The 16461-nt window shown below is 30.0% G+C and overlaps 2 protein-coding genes across 2 annotated transcripts in view; both read left to right on the top strand.

Annotated features, from left to right (window-relative positions):
- The first annotated feature begins 3866 nt into the window (after window positions 1-3866).
- On the top strand, window positions 3867-10214 carry LOC106784205 (flocculation protein FLO11-like). The gene is made up of 4 exons (XM_014743501.1): window positions 3867-3954; window positions 9024-9395; window positions 9538-9603; window positions 9798-10214. The coding sequence occupies exons 1-4, from the start codon at window positions 3867-3869 to the stop codon at window positions 10001-10003; spliced, it is 732 nt and encodes a 243-aa protein (XP_014598987.1). The 3' UTR covers window positions 10004-10214.
- A 2945-nt stretch (window positions 10215-13159) lies between these two features.
- Window positions 13160-16461, top strand: part of LOC106784229 — a 38935-nt gene continuing 35633 nt past the window's right edge. The window contains exon 1 of the mRNA XM_014743555.1: window positions 13160-13555. Within this exon, the coding sequence (XP_014599041.1) occupies window positions 13550-13555 (6 nt within the window). The 5' untranslated portion in view covers window positions 13160-13549. The remainder of the gene's footprint in view (window positions 13556-16461) is intronic.

Consider the following 16461-nt stretch of genomic DNA (forward strand, 5'->3'; position numbering starts at 1 on the left):
TCGACGATCCAATATCGACGATAGATACTGACGTCTAAATACATCGGTAATTGTAAAAGGATAGGTAATTGTTAGTCGAATAATTGAAAAAATTCATTTTACGACTTATATTATACAACAATTATTGATATTATAAAATGAATCGTAAAATAATTTTTATCCCATTTGTTTTGTATTTAATTCAGTGTCATTATTTATGGCACAAATTTTATTTTATTTTTTTGATCACTGAATGAATTGTTTGCCGTTAATGTTAAGTTTAAATTGTTATTCCAAAGTTCGTGTTTTAAAATTTTTGTTTATAAGAATAAAAAAGAAAATGAATTATTTTTATTATTAAATGTTAAATTATTATTAAAATGTTTTTGTATTTATATTGGATCATATTTGATCGCGTTCTTATTTTTCTTTCTTTCTTTCTATTAGACCGTGTTAGATTAAAATTTTAAAATAAAAGTATCAATTTTCTAAGAACAACCGTGAAAGAGGAACATTTTCAAGTCCCTCACTTACGAAAAGTAAATAAAGAAACGAGTTAAGTTTAATGCGATTCTGGGAAGTGTTCGACCGAATGACGAAGTTGCGCTTCGCCTACGTAAGCGCCTAACAGAGAACACTCGTGAATGGTTGATCTCGTTATTGTATGTTATGTGTGCGACTTTCGAGATCTGGGTTAGTACATATCTAAACTCTGAACTTAAGAGTACTTATTTATGCCAAAGTGGTGAGTTAAAGATAGATTATTTTTGTGTCACGAACTAGATTGTTACATGTGATACAATTTACTTGTAAATTGATGAATAAATCTCATAGAATTAGCTCTCCTATCATTTTCCTATTGTAAAGAAAAATGTACGGAAAATTAAAAAAGCTACAATTAAAATATTTCTTTAAAGAATATAAAAATGAAAATATATATATAAATATAGTATTGTGAACAAAATTTTAATCGTCTTAAGTTATTAAAATATCGCAAGGCTTCTTATTTTCAATCCCACAAGAGGATGCTTGAAAATACGAAGCCAATCGAGGGACGAACATTTGGTGGTGACTTTGTGAGCCGTGTCGAAACCTTTCAACGTAGCTAATTGTAAGATCAGATATTTGATCTGAAAATATAACAAACTGGCTAATAGGTAAAATTTTCAAAATATCTTTCATGAGATCTCACGAATAATTTGACCTTTCTCCAAATGGAATATAATCGAATTATGATAAATGAACACCTATCTAAGTTCAACGGACATTTAGTAGGAAATCTTAGAACATCTGCTCACGTGAAAGCATTTCCTCGATGAGCGCTAAACGCTTTTAACGTCGACCGACCAAGCGAGACCGATTGACGACAACGTTTCCTGGATTCTTCTACGAGATTTCCTTCTAATTAGCTTCGCTCCTTCCTTGTGTCGCATTATTACGCTGGAATACTTTTAATAAGTACTTATGTAACCGACGGATCGCGCGCAACTATATAATGATAATACCACAAATGAAAATACTGGTGGGAGGATTAAAGATACAAAACTTCAAAGAAAATGGAAATCAGTTTTGTAGAAGTGTGGGATGTTTCATATGTGAAAGTTCATTAGAAATCTTTATTTCGTTGAAAATTTCACTAAAATATATGCTAATTAATTTATATCTTTTTCAATGTGAATCTGAAACAGAAAAGATTAAGCTCAATCAGTCAAATAATACATTTATATTAATCAAATTGAATGCATCTTTACTACACGAGCAAATAAATTGATTTAATTTCCATGTTATGAACCAATTATTCCTATGTCCGAATTTTATTTTTAATATATTGTACACGTGACATGTATAATACTAATAAGTTTTTCGTATATTGTTTGCAGGATACATTTGTTATATATTATTGGCTTAAATGTGGAAACATATTTTAAATGGTATCACACAACAAAATATTATTATTCATAATATTATTATTATCGCAGCTTAAAATATTATATAGATAAAATATATATGATTTTTTGAAATCATATTCGGATCAGATGCAATTGAGTTAAAAAAAAATGCCATAAACAATGCATTAATATTTTTTTTAGTCAATCGAATAACAAAAAAAACAAATTCTAAATAAATTTTTTCGATCGTACTAATTATGTCAAACTTTAGTGTATACGTAAATCAAGTAGAAATAAATTAGTTAAAAAGAAGGAAACGAATTGGTCTCATGTTTTTAACTGCACGTAAGAATTCCAGTAGCTCTGATTTTCTAATTCATATAGTCCTAAATTCTATGGACACTCATTAACAATAAAATATCTCTTTTCAACGACTCATGGAAACGCCTCCATTAACTCTATTGCTCTCGGAGAATTCTAGCTGGAATCTGCTACATGTTTCTAGCCGTCCGATGCGTACATAATGTAGCTCTCGGTGAATTAAGGTCGTATGGAGAAAGAAGTTCACGATCATAGCAAAAAATGTACCACAAATTGTAAGAAGGCAGAAGAAATCGAGCGATCATTGGTAGAAGCTATGAAATTCTTATCGTTTTGTTTGTTAATGTTGAGCGTCACTAATGATGCCCGGTAGGGGTGCCATTTCTAGATCGCTGCTATAACGTTATATTTTTTTCATAAAAGATTATTTTCTATAGTACTGTTAGTATAAAAGTATATATATATATATATATATATATATATATAATATAGTATAGATATATTATTTTTTACATTTAAAATCTCTTAGAATATATAAATAACGATACTTTAATGTTCGATTAATATTTTGATGTTAGAAAGTATAAACTAATAAATATAATAAAGCAACATATTGGTAAAACAATAGTAAATATATTCAAGTCTTATTCAGATTGATATAAATATTAAATTTGAAATATAAAATATTTGAGTTCTCTAATGGATTATTCATTGAATTTTATATAAGCGGAATTAATGAAAAATATTAACTATCGTAAAACATTCATGAATCCATATAGTTCATCGGATATAGATGGAAAATAAATTTGTCTTTGCCAGTTAAAACTAAAACCCGTTCTATCCTTGAACGTATCTCTGAGACAGCACGAAAATTACATATTCTTTTGCTCGAGAGTCATTTCACGCTTCTTCGTTCAAAAACTCTTTCCCCGAGCTTCGAACTGCAGAAAAGTACACACATAAATATATGTGTATTCACCGGTGGTACTGGAAAGAGTTAAAATTAGTAACGGTCGAGGGACAGTTAAACGGCTCTTTGCGTTAATGTATAGTATATCTTATCGATTCTGTCAAGAGAAAACAACGTTCAAAAGAACATGAATTTCTTTTTTCCAATAAATAACACAAAAAAATCCTTCCTTGAATAAAAATGACAACAACAATTCCGTTAATTTTTCACGATCGATAGTTGGTTTTACAAACATAAAACGTTCATAAAATGTATATTCATTGATTTTTACCGAATTATGACCATATGTTATATAAAAGAATGAAATATAACATTTTCTGAAGATTATTTTAAAAATATTGTTAAAAATTATATAAGAACGTATTGATTTATATAAATAAAATTGACTTGGTCGATCAGTGTTAATGAAATCGACTTAAAGGAGTGTACTTGAACGTATGTCATTTGAACAAAGAAACGATACAGTGTCTGCATTAATAGGCATTAAAAAGAGAGGAAGAAGAATAATTATAAGAAGAAGAAGAAGAAGAAGAAGAAGATAAGGAGATGAGAGTGTAATGGGCAAAGAAAGAGAGAGAAAGAAGCAAGAGGGTCAAAAGCAAGATAAAACGAGTGAATGGCAGGCAACTCTGAACACGAGAAAATAAAAGAGAAAGGAGAATAAGAAGAAAAGGGAGGTTGTGGTCGAAGTAACGCCGAGGTTTAACATGGAGTCCTTTTACGCGAAGAGAAAAGGTGGGCCTTATGCAGAGGCTGCCTTCGAGCGAGCAAAGAGTCAGGACAGGATTGGATCTTGTTAGCCCTGAACTTGGCCACCAATGTCTTTCCTTCTCTGCAAACTTAAACGTAGTATAAGCTCTACGACGGGTTTGGTCTTACTGCGTTCACGATCTCTTAGTATCGAGCTTTAAATTCTCGTAAGAGTTTATGCAATGTTTTCATTTCAATTCCTAATTGAAATGGAAATTAGATGTATTTTTATCATTAAATTGAAACATGTTTATATCTTATAATCTATATAATTAGTAGATGTGTGTGTTTATAATTTATATATGTTTCTGTAATTATAATAGTAGACTAATTGTAAGTCAAAAATTGGAAAAAATTGATTTTATGATTTATTTTACAATAATAATCACAATTATATAGAATAAATTATAAAATTATATTTTTGTATATTTTGATTTACGTTAGTTCACTGTCATAATTATAGACATGTAAATAGCTTTTGTTATGCATAAACAATATATTTAAATACGGTGCCTCCTATGAAGTTTTACAAGTAATTTTACATGTAATCTCCCATACTATTCGTTATGCAAAAAAGTGTTTCAAGTAGAATGAACTTTATTTAATCTAGATAAAATTTGTAACCATCACAATGTGCCTTCCACGAAATAAATAAGTTCTGCTTGAAGAATATTTATATATTTATCTTCAATCGTGATTGTTACGTAAATGTAAATTCAAGGAAAAATGTTTTTTGTTTATTGTTTATTTCGATTTAGTAAAAGATAATCGAAAATTTTAGGTGAAAATTTTTCACGTCGATCGATGAATACGGCGTAGTGAAAGTCAAAAGAGAAAGAGAAAAAGTAGAGGAAAAAGAGAGAGAGAGAGAGAGGGACAGACAGACAGAAAGAGAACGCACGTGGAATCTTGTTTTGTAATTTTAATGGCAGATCCGATCTCGTTGGCCCTGAACTTGGCCGTGAGCCTTACTTCGCGTAATCCTTCGACGTAGGCGCGTCACGTTTCGAGTTCTTATTCGATCGTTTGCCACCGGCCGACGGTCCAATCCGTCTCGAAGTGCCTAGAACTATATATTCTAAGATTTGATCCATGTTATTTCGACTATAATATTTTATACTGAGCTAATTGTAAGATATATCTAATTACTCGTAATTAATTGCACTTAAAATTCTACAATTTATGCTAAATGTCTATTGTATTAACATTAAACGTAAAATAACATTAGGAAATATAGTTTAAATAATTTAATGATAGGATTTATTGTATATGTTATCGTGAAAAATCAAAATTGGAGAATGTCAAGATTCATATAGTCGCTTGTCAATACATACCAAATACGTCCGTAAAAGACCAAATATTTGGGTTTATTCTTATACATTAATATTTCAGACATACACCAAGCGACAAAATAAGTCAATTTAAATCAACAGATTTTAGAATATAGCAATTATTGCATGCGATTATACCACACATAAAATTACATATATTAAATAAAAAAAAATTTATTAAAAAAATATAATTTTCTTTTTAAACCCCAATGACAAGAAATGTTAAGACCTCGAGGATCATTCGAGACCCTTTTTTATTCCGCGGTCCCATGCGGCCGCTTATGTTAGTCCGCTTACCGCTTAATCCGCCGTTGTATCGATGTATGCTAAATACTAACGATTATCATTTAAAATTTAAAATAAAGAATACTTACGCATTACTGAATATTATAGTTCAAAAATTAGTATTATGAAAACAATGTTTTTTTGCAATTATGATCGATCAAATACTAAAAATAAGATAACTAATATGTTATTCCCTTGAAATCCCGTTTTCTATTCTCATTATCGATTAATAAATCGCGCGAAGTTGTAATATATGTGTTATTTTCTGTATCATTTATCATTATTATATATTTCATAAATTGATTTATCCATCTCTGGCCTTATCGAAGAGATAATACTTTATGATAAAAACATTCTTATCAATAATACATTTTATCAATAGAAAAGCTTTGCAATATTTTACTACTGCCCTGTACGATTGTATAACAATTACAGTCGAGTTAATGCAAATTATTCCGTATCATCAGGATGTTTATGATTGAAAAAAATTATCTCTGACGCGTTTGGTTTCCGGTTTTTTATAATTAAAAAGCACGCAATTGCCAGAATCAGTGTCGTTTGTATCTTTCTGATATAACAAGATATATATATGTTACCGGAATAGTGGGAAATCAGGCAATGTTAGCAATTATTCGGCATTGTCCTCAATGCAAAGCGTTTTTCGGCAACGTGGGAAATGTATTCATGACAAATGAGAAACCGGTGAAGTAAAAAAGCAGATATAAAATATTTCGTTCTAAGCCTGTTTATATCTTCCGATACGATAGGGAACAAAAGATACAGATTTTTAATATCTTCTCTTACGATAAGTAACAGCGGGCAAATTCACGCGAGATTCACGAAAAAACGCCCGCTGCACGCGTAAATCCACTGAAATTTTTAAATTTTGTGAGCGATTTTCTTAATTTTTCGTTCCGTAAGAACCTTCTACAAAGTATTAAAAAACTTAAAAAAAAAAAATGAATGAAATCGATAAAGTCGTTCTCATGTTATGGCGTGACCAAGGGAAACAGGGATTCATTTTTATATACATAGATTACTATGAGAATTGTGATATTAAAAATAGAGATAAATAAATACTTTGACGTATGAAAATAGTCGATGTTCATTTTTCATTACAATAACAAAATTAAATAACTTTTGTTCAGTATTTATAATCGATCTTAAAGAAATATTTACTCGCACCGTTATCTTGACTGATTCTCGGTACAACGATCGAGTATCTAACGAGTACATCACTAAATATAATTTCTATCTAATGAGGCAAGATAAAATTAGTAAAGTAATACAATAGCTTATTAAATAAGAAGAACAATCGTTTTTTATTGTCAAACATATTTTACAATAAAACTTTCGATAATATTTAATGTTTTATTGAAAAGTAAATAAAGTATCATTGTTCAAATCAATCACAATACAGCATACAAATAAAATTTATTTATTTTTCCTTATCATAAAAGTTAGGTTATAAAATCATTAAGATCGATCTTTTTTTGATTCTATACAATTAATATTATAATTTTTCTTTCTCTCTTTTTTACTCGTACATTATTTACAAGCCTTTGTGATAAACAAAGGTTAATTAAAAAAAGAAGAAGAAGTCTTTGTTGTGAACATCGCACAATGCATTCTAGGCGGTCCCTCTTCTATCCTTCGAGTTCACGCACGGAATAACCCTCATTAAGGGCACATTTGCGGCTAATGCGAATTAGGAGGATATATTAGTCACGCTGGGAATTGCAGATGCGTGGGAGTGGAATGTTATAAATCGGAGTCCAAGACGAGGAAATTAAGGAAGTTCAGTATGTATGCTTTTTAAATAATATTTGAAACGTTTTACAATCGTTTATGTGTTTCTTATACTTGGTTATGATATTTTGCAATAAAATAGTAACATATGAGGAGATATTACATATAACGTGTGTGTATATTAGGGTAGTCTTTATATGGGGTCTGAAAAAAATTTCATGTTGGAGCGCATCAAATCGGTTTTAAATAATAAAAAAAATGCTCTAATTTCTTTTAACCATGTATATAGAGATATATATTGTACATATAATTCTTATTTTCAACACCTGTGGAAAATATAGTTCGACACACCTGCGTGACATTGAAACTATACCATGTAACTTTTCCAGATAAGTTGTGCTTGACTGATGATAGTTGCATTACTATTTTCTTTTGTATTGAAACTATCAACGTTATGATAAGGAATTTTTCGATAGCAGCGAGATTTAGACTAATCTAATGATATCTTATCAATATCAGACTAAAGCCTCGCGAGCTGATTGCGTATTTATCAGAACATTGTTAAAAAATAAATTATGATGTTTTAAGAAAAACATACAATCGATGAAAGGGAAAATGTTTAACTTTCAATAAAAATTATTATTTAATTTTCAATTTGTGTACAAATAATGTATAATTGATTTATAACGTTTATTTACTTTAAGGTGGCAACAGTAAAATAACAGTAAGAAAAATAAAACCAAACTACTTATCAGTGTTTGATAACCATGAAAAATAAAAACTGTTGGAATGCATAAGTGCTTCTGTATTGTTTTGGAAATATTTCTGCACCCTAATTAATAAAGTGTTCGCAAAGTAAATTAACAAAACGGTCTAATTATCGCAAAGCGAATGCCGATGAGTTATCGTAACGACAACTTCCGTTGGTTGGAATTGTTTTGTTAGTCAGTTGGACTCATTGCATGGTCCAGATTTAGGTTGTCTGCAGGAGTTAATAGGTGCACGAATGTAACTACTTTTTTCTATGTGCAAAAAGAATTAAGTTTTAATCCGGCTCACTTATTGGATATAATCTGTAAAAATACTTACATAAAAAGCTGCAATTCCATTCTATTGATAATCATTCTTATGACGAGCGATTTTTAATATAAGCAAGAAGAAAAATAATATCAATCGTATCTTCGATTGTAGATAAGGATCAAAAAGAAACAGTAGTACGATAGATAACATTCTATATCTTATCGTTATGAGCAAATGAGGATACTTTAACAGAGAAACGGAAAGTATAATGGTAAAGTTTTTTCAAAGAAGTTCTTTTAATCACGACTCACCGAAGATAGCGATATCGATTGGCGCTCTTTATCGAGATAAACTGTTATGTAGGGTCAATCGATTGATAGGGAAATGATAAGGATTAATAAAAAATGTTTGTTCTTTCGCAGTTTCGCGTCAGTTAAAGAGAGGTAGTCAAACTTATTACGTGAAAGTCCAGGAAGCTCGTTCAACATGTCACGAAAACAATCTTACACTCTAATTGTGTCGTGTCTTTTTTTCACGAGTCTTCTTTTTGCGTCAATCGAGTTAGGTAAACGATTGCGTATTCTAATTCCTTTTAATGTTGTTTAAGTAATTACAACCTATCTCTCTCTCTCTCTCTTTAAAAAAAAAGAAAACAAATGGTTTCCTATTGTGCGATCAAAAATTGAATATTTATTTGAATAAGCTATAATTCTTATTTGTCTGTACCAGGTGAAGGAATAAAGTGTTACATATGTGACGGTTCACAATCAGATTGTACAAAAAATCTAGGCAAAAGCCAAGATTGTTCATCACTGCAAACAAATTCGACGACACCAGATCCGACGACACCAGATCAGACGACACCAGATCCAACGACACCAGATCCAACGACACCAAATTCGACGACACCAAATTCGTCGACACCAAATTCGTCRACACCAAATTCGACGACACCAAATTCGACGACACCAAATTCGWCRACAYCAAATTCGTCAACAYCAAATTCGWCRACACCAAATTCGACGACACCAAATTCGACGACATCAAATTCGACGACGAGTTCTAAATTGGATCTAACAGAATCAGATTCTATGTCTATTGGTATTATATATATTCATATATGTATAGATTATACTATATTTTTAATACATCCAAGAAACTCTATAACATACAACTATCTAAAAATTGATAACTAATAATAATTTAAAAATTGCTAATTATTATATTTGAAAATTGTAAACAGATTGGTTTAAAGAACTCGAAAACATAACGTATGAATGCTTCGAGGTACATACAACTATAAAAAATCGTAAGTAATATCATATCATGTAACTCATTTTAAATATCGAAATAATCATTACGAATTAATATGAATGTTAAAGTCTTGAAATTTATTGAAAATTTTCTTCATTTTATTATTTAACAATAAATATTTATACATCAATAAATTTCATTCAATATCATATGACATTCAAATGTGAATTTAAATTTATTATATTATAGGTACAAGTTTGAGAAATGAAGTACATCGAGGATGTTCTCTAAAGGACTCGTTGACTTGTAGTATGTTTGAATATCCTGACGTAGAGCAAACAAGTTGTCTTATAAGAACTTGTGAAACTGACAACTGCAATTCTTCAAGTATGGAAAAAATGGGAATAGTTTCACTGCTTTTACCTTTAATCACAGCGTTACTGCGCACAAGATAGATATTTCATTGTTAATACTGACATAATAATATGACGTGAATTGTATTTCTATAAAAAGTAGGCAATAAAAACTGATCGAGAAATATTAAAGTTATCATAGTCATATATTTCTGTCAAAAAAATATTTTTATGAAATTTAAATCTAAGAAGTTTATTGAAATGAACAATATCTTGATAATGAATGTTAAAATAAATTATACTATTAATTATTGAAAATACTGTATATATTCCAACTTTAACAAAGAATTTCCAACTAAAATTGAATGACGAAATGGAGATCTGAGATTAATTTAAATTTTTTGATAAAGTGAAAAATTTGTTCTGCACCTTCAAGAATGGAGAATTTATTTGTGGAATCGCGGTATAATGACCACTTAACGAGGGGCGTCATATATCTATCGTTCATGATACAGCAATCACAACGTCATGGATTAAGCACAAAACAATTATACTCATTATGTATAATTCAATTTGTAAAGGTCTATCAACTTAGAAATGTCATGTTTTTCAACTCGTACTAGAAACAAATCCATTAGTACATATTTTATAAATAAACTAAATATATAGGATCATATATTTAAAAAGTTAAAATAAGAAATTAATAAATAAAGTATCTTATCTTTATTAATTCGCATATAATCATCGATATGTGTAGGAAAGGAAATTAAGATAAGGACAAAGTAAGCAATAAAATCTTATTATTCTATATCAAGATTAATATATTGAGATTATAAGAAATACCACAACTGTATGTTCTTGAATACAGTAAGTATTCAATAATAAGGAGAAATGCATTATTTCTCATCATTTTATGCAACCGTTCGATTTCCTTAGTGTGAACGATTTGCAAGATAAACAGAAATTCGCGTACAACTTTCTTGGCCGCTATGCACTTCGTGCATTATTCAACGTCCGTCAAAAGTACGACTAACATAAGTTTACGCGGAATCGCGTTACGCTTACGCGGATAATGCTATAGATTTATATAAAACTGGGCCGCGATGCTGTGAGAAATTCTTCGTGCATCTGCCAACGGCAACGGACCAAACTTTACCTCCTTTTCTTCTCCCTTCTCTCTTTCTATTTCATTCCAGTTTGCTTCCGGGTACCACGATCTACCGGGAATTCTCGTACTCTCTTCATAAATTTTCCAAATAAGTATCAGGAATACGTCACTCGAAATATCTGATAACAAATTTTTCTAACGTTAGATCGGAAATTTTTCTCCACTTAAAAAATAACCTACGGTGAAATGAAAATTCATATAAAGTAAACAGATATATAGACAATTCATATCAATCTATCGCCTTTAGCATTGATCAATTATCTCTATCCTCTTTAAAACATTGTAATTCGTTTGCAAGTTCGAAACTTTCAGTTGATACAGTTATCTAATTGATTTTCGCTGCTCATCGGTGAACTATTTGAAGCGAGTTATTAATTTTGTTTGGCATGTATCTATCGCCGATGAACCCGATATAAAAAAGTTCATATTTTATTATTAATGATGCTCGATGAAGCTCACATTGTTGGTAGATACTTAAGCACAATTTTTATCTATGAACAACATTATCAATATAACGAAAGTCTCACTTGCTTCTCTTTTCAACGTAAATATTTTATAATTTAATTACAATCACGTTATGTGTTTAGTTGCATCTTAATCGTTTTTTTTACTATTACATAGAAACTATACTTTAAATTCATTTATTTATTTAATTGTTCGTTGCACATACGTGGATCGTAAACTATACGAATATGATACTATACCTTCTATCTACTTTCAAATTTTTATAAGCCATCCTACGGAGTGGTAAACAAAATTCGATTATGACAATCTCGTAAAGTTCCAATATTATGGATGAGAAAGCAACGTTCTCGTAATCTGTAAGGGTAGCTCCATTCGTATCTTCCCTCTGGCATGTCTCTTCTTCGGATTCTTTTTAAATGTCTAACACAAATTCAAAATATTTCGAAATAATTCGAATGAGTTATAAATAATAATTGATAATAGTCGGGTCAAGAGGTCAATTTAACTTTTTAAAATTCTTTTTTATCCATGACTATGATGTCATATCTTAAAAAAAAAGAATAAATAAAATAAAAAATAGTATAAATGTAGATAAGCGTGAAGGAAAATGGGGGAGATTTCTATAATGCTTCGGACACGCATTAGACAAGATTCATGTACAAAATTTTCTATATAAATATATAATATAAATCGTTGGCAAAGAGACATAGTTCGTTTGTAGCGACATTTTCGTCCACCGAGTTGCAGTTACAACATGTAAAGTGCAAATACGCGGATACACCGACAAAAAGACATATTACCGTCCTTTCTTTCGTTACGCCTGGTAAACAAGAGCTTCCACCGGGATAACTCTTATCCTCTCGTTAGCTCCATTCATGTTTCTTTCATTTCTCTCCTACAAAGGAAGGAAGAAAGCAAGAAAGGAAAGAAGGAAGGAAAAAAGGAAAAAAAAAGAAAAAAAGAAATGGAAATCACCTCGATTCGAACTGTGGTCGGTAATGGTTTGCTACTTTTCAATGATAAATCATTCGATCGAGTATTCAACTACGAAAATCTAACGAATTTGTTTTTATATGAAATTATGAAAAAAATATTATGAGGTAAATATAAAAAAAAAAAAAAAAAATGAGAAAATATAATATTTATCAAGATTAATATTGAATATAGTAAAATATCAATATTAGATGATACTCATTACTTACATTCTGTATAGTATACCTAGTATATCTAATCAAATTGAATTATTTATACTATATTTCATGAATTATTTTCAAATGACGAATATATTATACAAACACTATTTACTTTCTCGAAGCTTTGGAATATGCAATATTCAATTTAAAAAATATTCTTTATTATACGGTATATAAATAATTTTGAATATATAATTGAAAATCGTATTAAATATTTTCAATGTTTTTTGAGATTGGTATGAAAGAAAAAATAAGATATGAAAAAGAATCGGTCGAATTTTTTGATTAAAAATGACGTATAGATACATCCCCATGGAGGTTTTATAGTATTCTTCTCGGATACCCAATGGAGCGTGCGCGTTTTGAATTTCGAAGCGTAACCGAGCGCGGGAGGCTCGGCTAAGCAAGTTAACGTTTCGTGAGGCGCTTCAGTCGATATTCATCCTTCGCAAGCGACGGGTCGTTTCATTTCCTTGCCTCACTTTTCCTTCATAATAGTCGTCCCTTTTATTTTTTAAACTTTTCATTTAACACATTTTATCAAGGATCTATTTTTTTCAACGACCAACAAAAATACATCCTTTCAAGTTTTTCGAATTATCTCGCGTATATGTATGTGACAGCATTTCATTAAAAATAAGAAAATCAACAACAACAATATTATCAGTGACGAGCCTAAGTGTTTTAATTGCAGTTTCGATTATGATGCGCGATCGACGACATTAATTCTTTTTTTTTTTTGATTGGTTTCTTTTTTTTTATGTTTCTTTTATAATTATACCTGTCACGAGTCAAACGTTCCAGGAATTTTGCGGCTAGATTATGAACGTGAGTACATCCAATTATCTTATTTTGTTTCCTCTTTCGTATTTAGGATATGACGTATGCCTGTGTGATTCTTTTAAGAAAAAGATTGTCACGTTTTTTCCATTTTAATTATATCCTCATAAAAAATTCCTAATGTTTTTTTCAGCACCCGGAAAAAACAAAGAATCTAGATAATATTCAACTTTAATTTGTGTTATTACGAAAAAAGTTTCATTCTCAAAGAAATTATATTTCATATTTCGTTAAGTTTTTAACAATATTCTATACAATTTTAATAATAATATTTTCCAAAGTAAAATTTATTTATTTCTAAATAAAGATATCCTAATAGATATACTTTAATATCGTGAAGAAACAATGCATGTATCATTCTATTTATACATATAAATATTTTCTTCCGATTATTATTACCAATTAGTATAAATTTTCTGAACAAAAACAATATCATTACATAATTATAATAATGAAAAATGAAGATATAAGTGAATATTAATCGAGTAATATTTATATTGAATTTATTTGTTTAAAAAAAAAAAAAAAAAAAAGGAAGGGAAATGAATTTGTAAGAAAAGACAAAACCACAAAACGGAAGAAACGCGTTTCAAAAGCAACCGGACGAGATCATTTCTAAGGTACAATTCTTCCAGGCTTTCAGTAGAAGAAAAAACTTTCCGAGATATAAGACGAGACTCGTTCGTTCATTCGTTCATTTTGAAGAATCTAGCATGCGTATGTCTCTCACGACACACTTATACAAATTACATGCCATTTCCTCGGAGGAAAAATATTATATGAAATCGTAACAAGACGACTATACGTAAAATATAATTAATTCGTTAATAAATCTTATTTTTTTCTTATGTTATTTCAAAATTTATATGGAAATTTGCAAATAAGAAAAAAATCAAATATAGATAAAATTTAATGATTAGTGTATTTAAAAAGATTAACCTGTCCTTTTATTGCAATAATTATTTTATTAAAATTAACCCCTTCTATAAATTATCGCAGATAAACTATATATATTCTTTGAGATTAAGATGAACTTAAGAAAATCTTAAAACATATAATATATTCATCTAAAATCTCATGAAAACTTTTGATGATTTGATTATCAATGAACGCGAGTATTATTTCGAATTAGTTTCTTCGTTGAGGGTATTGCGAGGGTATTGATAATGCAAACTAAATGCCATAATGCCAGACATGAAAAGGACTAGCATTTGAAACGACGAAGAAGAAAATCAAAGATAAAGTTATTTAGAGAGAGAGATAGAGAGTTTCTCTTGAAGGGAAGTTTCAGATGGTCTCCGTTTCCATTATATAATTTATATAAAGAAAAACTTCTTCTGTATCAATTGTACGAAATATTCGCAAGCACATTTGCAAGTGAAAGAGGTTCTTACTTCGAATTAGTCTTGCCATTTCGTTGGACCGAGTTATCGAAACTTCGACATTCTCGTTCACTGAAAATCGAAGATTTCTGCTTCATCGAGCTCATGATAAACACTTGAATTTGCATATTCGTTTACTCTTTACTAATGAGAATTACAAAGAGTTCATTTTACCGGTAAATTAACGTCACCCGAGTGTGTCGATATGTAAATACTCGCACGTGTCGCATGCACAACAACAAATATAAAGCGAAGCATTGAAAAGAAAAGGAAAGAGAACGCGTTTAAACTTTCTTCTCTTTCATTTAGTCATTTTCTTAAAATTCCCTAGACCGAAATAATCACCTTGATTAGAATGTACTTTAAACGATAATTTGTAATACTTACATACAAAAGACTTTCTTGAAATTTTCTTTCTATTCCTTTATTTCTTCGTATCTCTCTTTTTTCTTTTATATATTTTTATTCTATTTCTCATCACCTGATTTTCTAATTTTTGTTTTTTTTTTTTTTTTTTTCTTTTTATTCCCACACGCGAGAAAACGGATATCCTGGATAAACCGTGCAAACGATCTGAAGAAAGTTTTCCGTGGAAAGTACACTTCCTCGTGCTATGACACTAACGTGCAAAGTGTTCCTTATTCTTAAAGCTTCTCACGTTACGATACTTTTCGCGAGCTTCTTTGGACATCCGTAATTATTATAATGACAATCACAAATCCATTATTATCAAACAATTTTCAAATTGTTGCAATAGAAGTCGCAGATAAAAAAAAGTAAGAAAATTCTTTTCTAATATTTATTTACAATTTTTCTCGAATCTTTTTCATATCCGCTGTTTCCTTTTGGTTTATCGCAATAACGCAGTAATCATTTTTAACGCTGAACGGTTTCCACGAGAATTTCGTAACTAAAAGCGATCGACATATTTGTTTTATTATTTCTCTTCTATCTGACAGGAGGAAAAAAAATAGTTCGACGGGTTTAGTCGCATTAAGTATTAAGCCAAGAGTCGTTAAACAATCTGGAACATGATCTGTCATTGCTCGTCGGATTATTACCAAAGCAATTCGTCTCTTGTAATTACTAGTGTTTGGTGAAAAAGTGACGAGGTCAGCCAATCGAAAGAAAGAAATAAAAGTAAGAGGAGAGAGAGAGATAGAGAACCTAACCGCGGGATACAAAAGAAACATTTATTTTTTTCTGTTATACCGACTCCCGATTTCACGATTGTACCACGTTCTATCGTAGTATTAAATTCCTTGCTCGATTGCTTGAAACACGTAAGTAAGTACGAGCTCATGGCATTCTTCAAGTGATAATTAATTCTCTCGGTCGATTCTCACGAGAGTCAATCGAACCGAATATGGAGACATTTATGCGTTCTTATCTAGCGAATTTGTATACAATAAAGTGACCGGTTTCAAGTTGTTCGAATCTTTCACATTTTTATCCACAAACACACCTATTTATAAATTCATCAATACAAATTTTATCGCTCTTACGACATCG

This window comes from Polistes canadensis, unplaced genomic scaffold, assembly GCF_001313835.1.
Source record: "Polistes canadensis isolate GaletaPanama2010 unplaced genomic scaffold, ASM131383v1 scaffold_32, whole genome shotgun sequence".
NCBI classification, from domain to species: Eukaryota; Metazoa; Arthropoda; class Insecta; order Hymenoptera; family Vespidae; genus Polistes; species Polistes canadensis.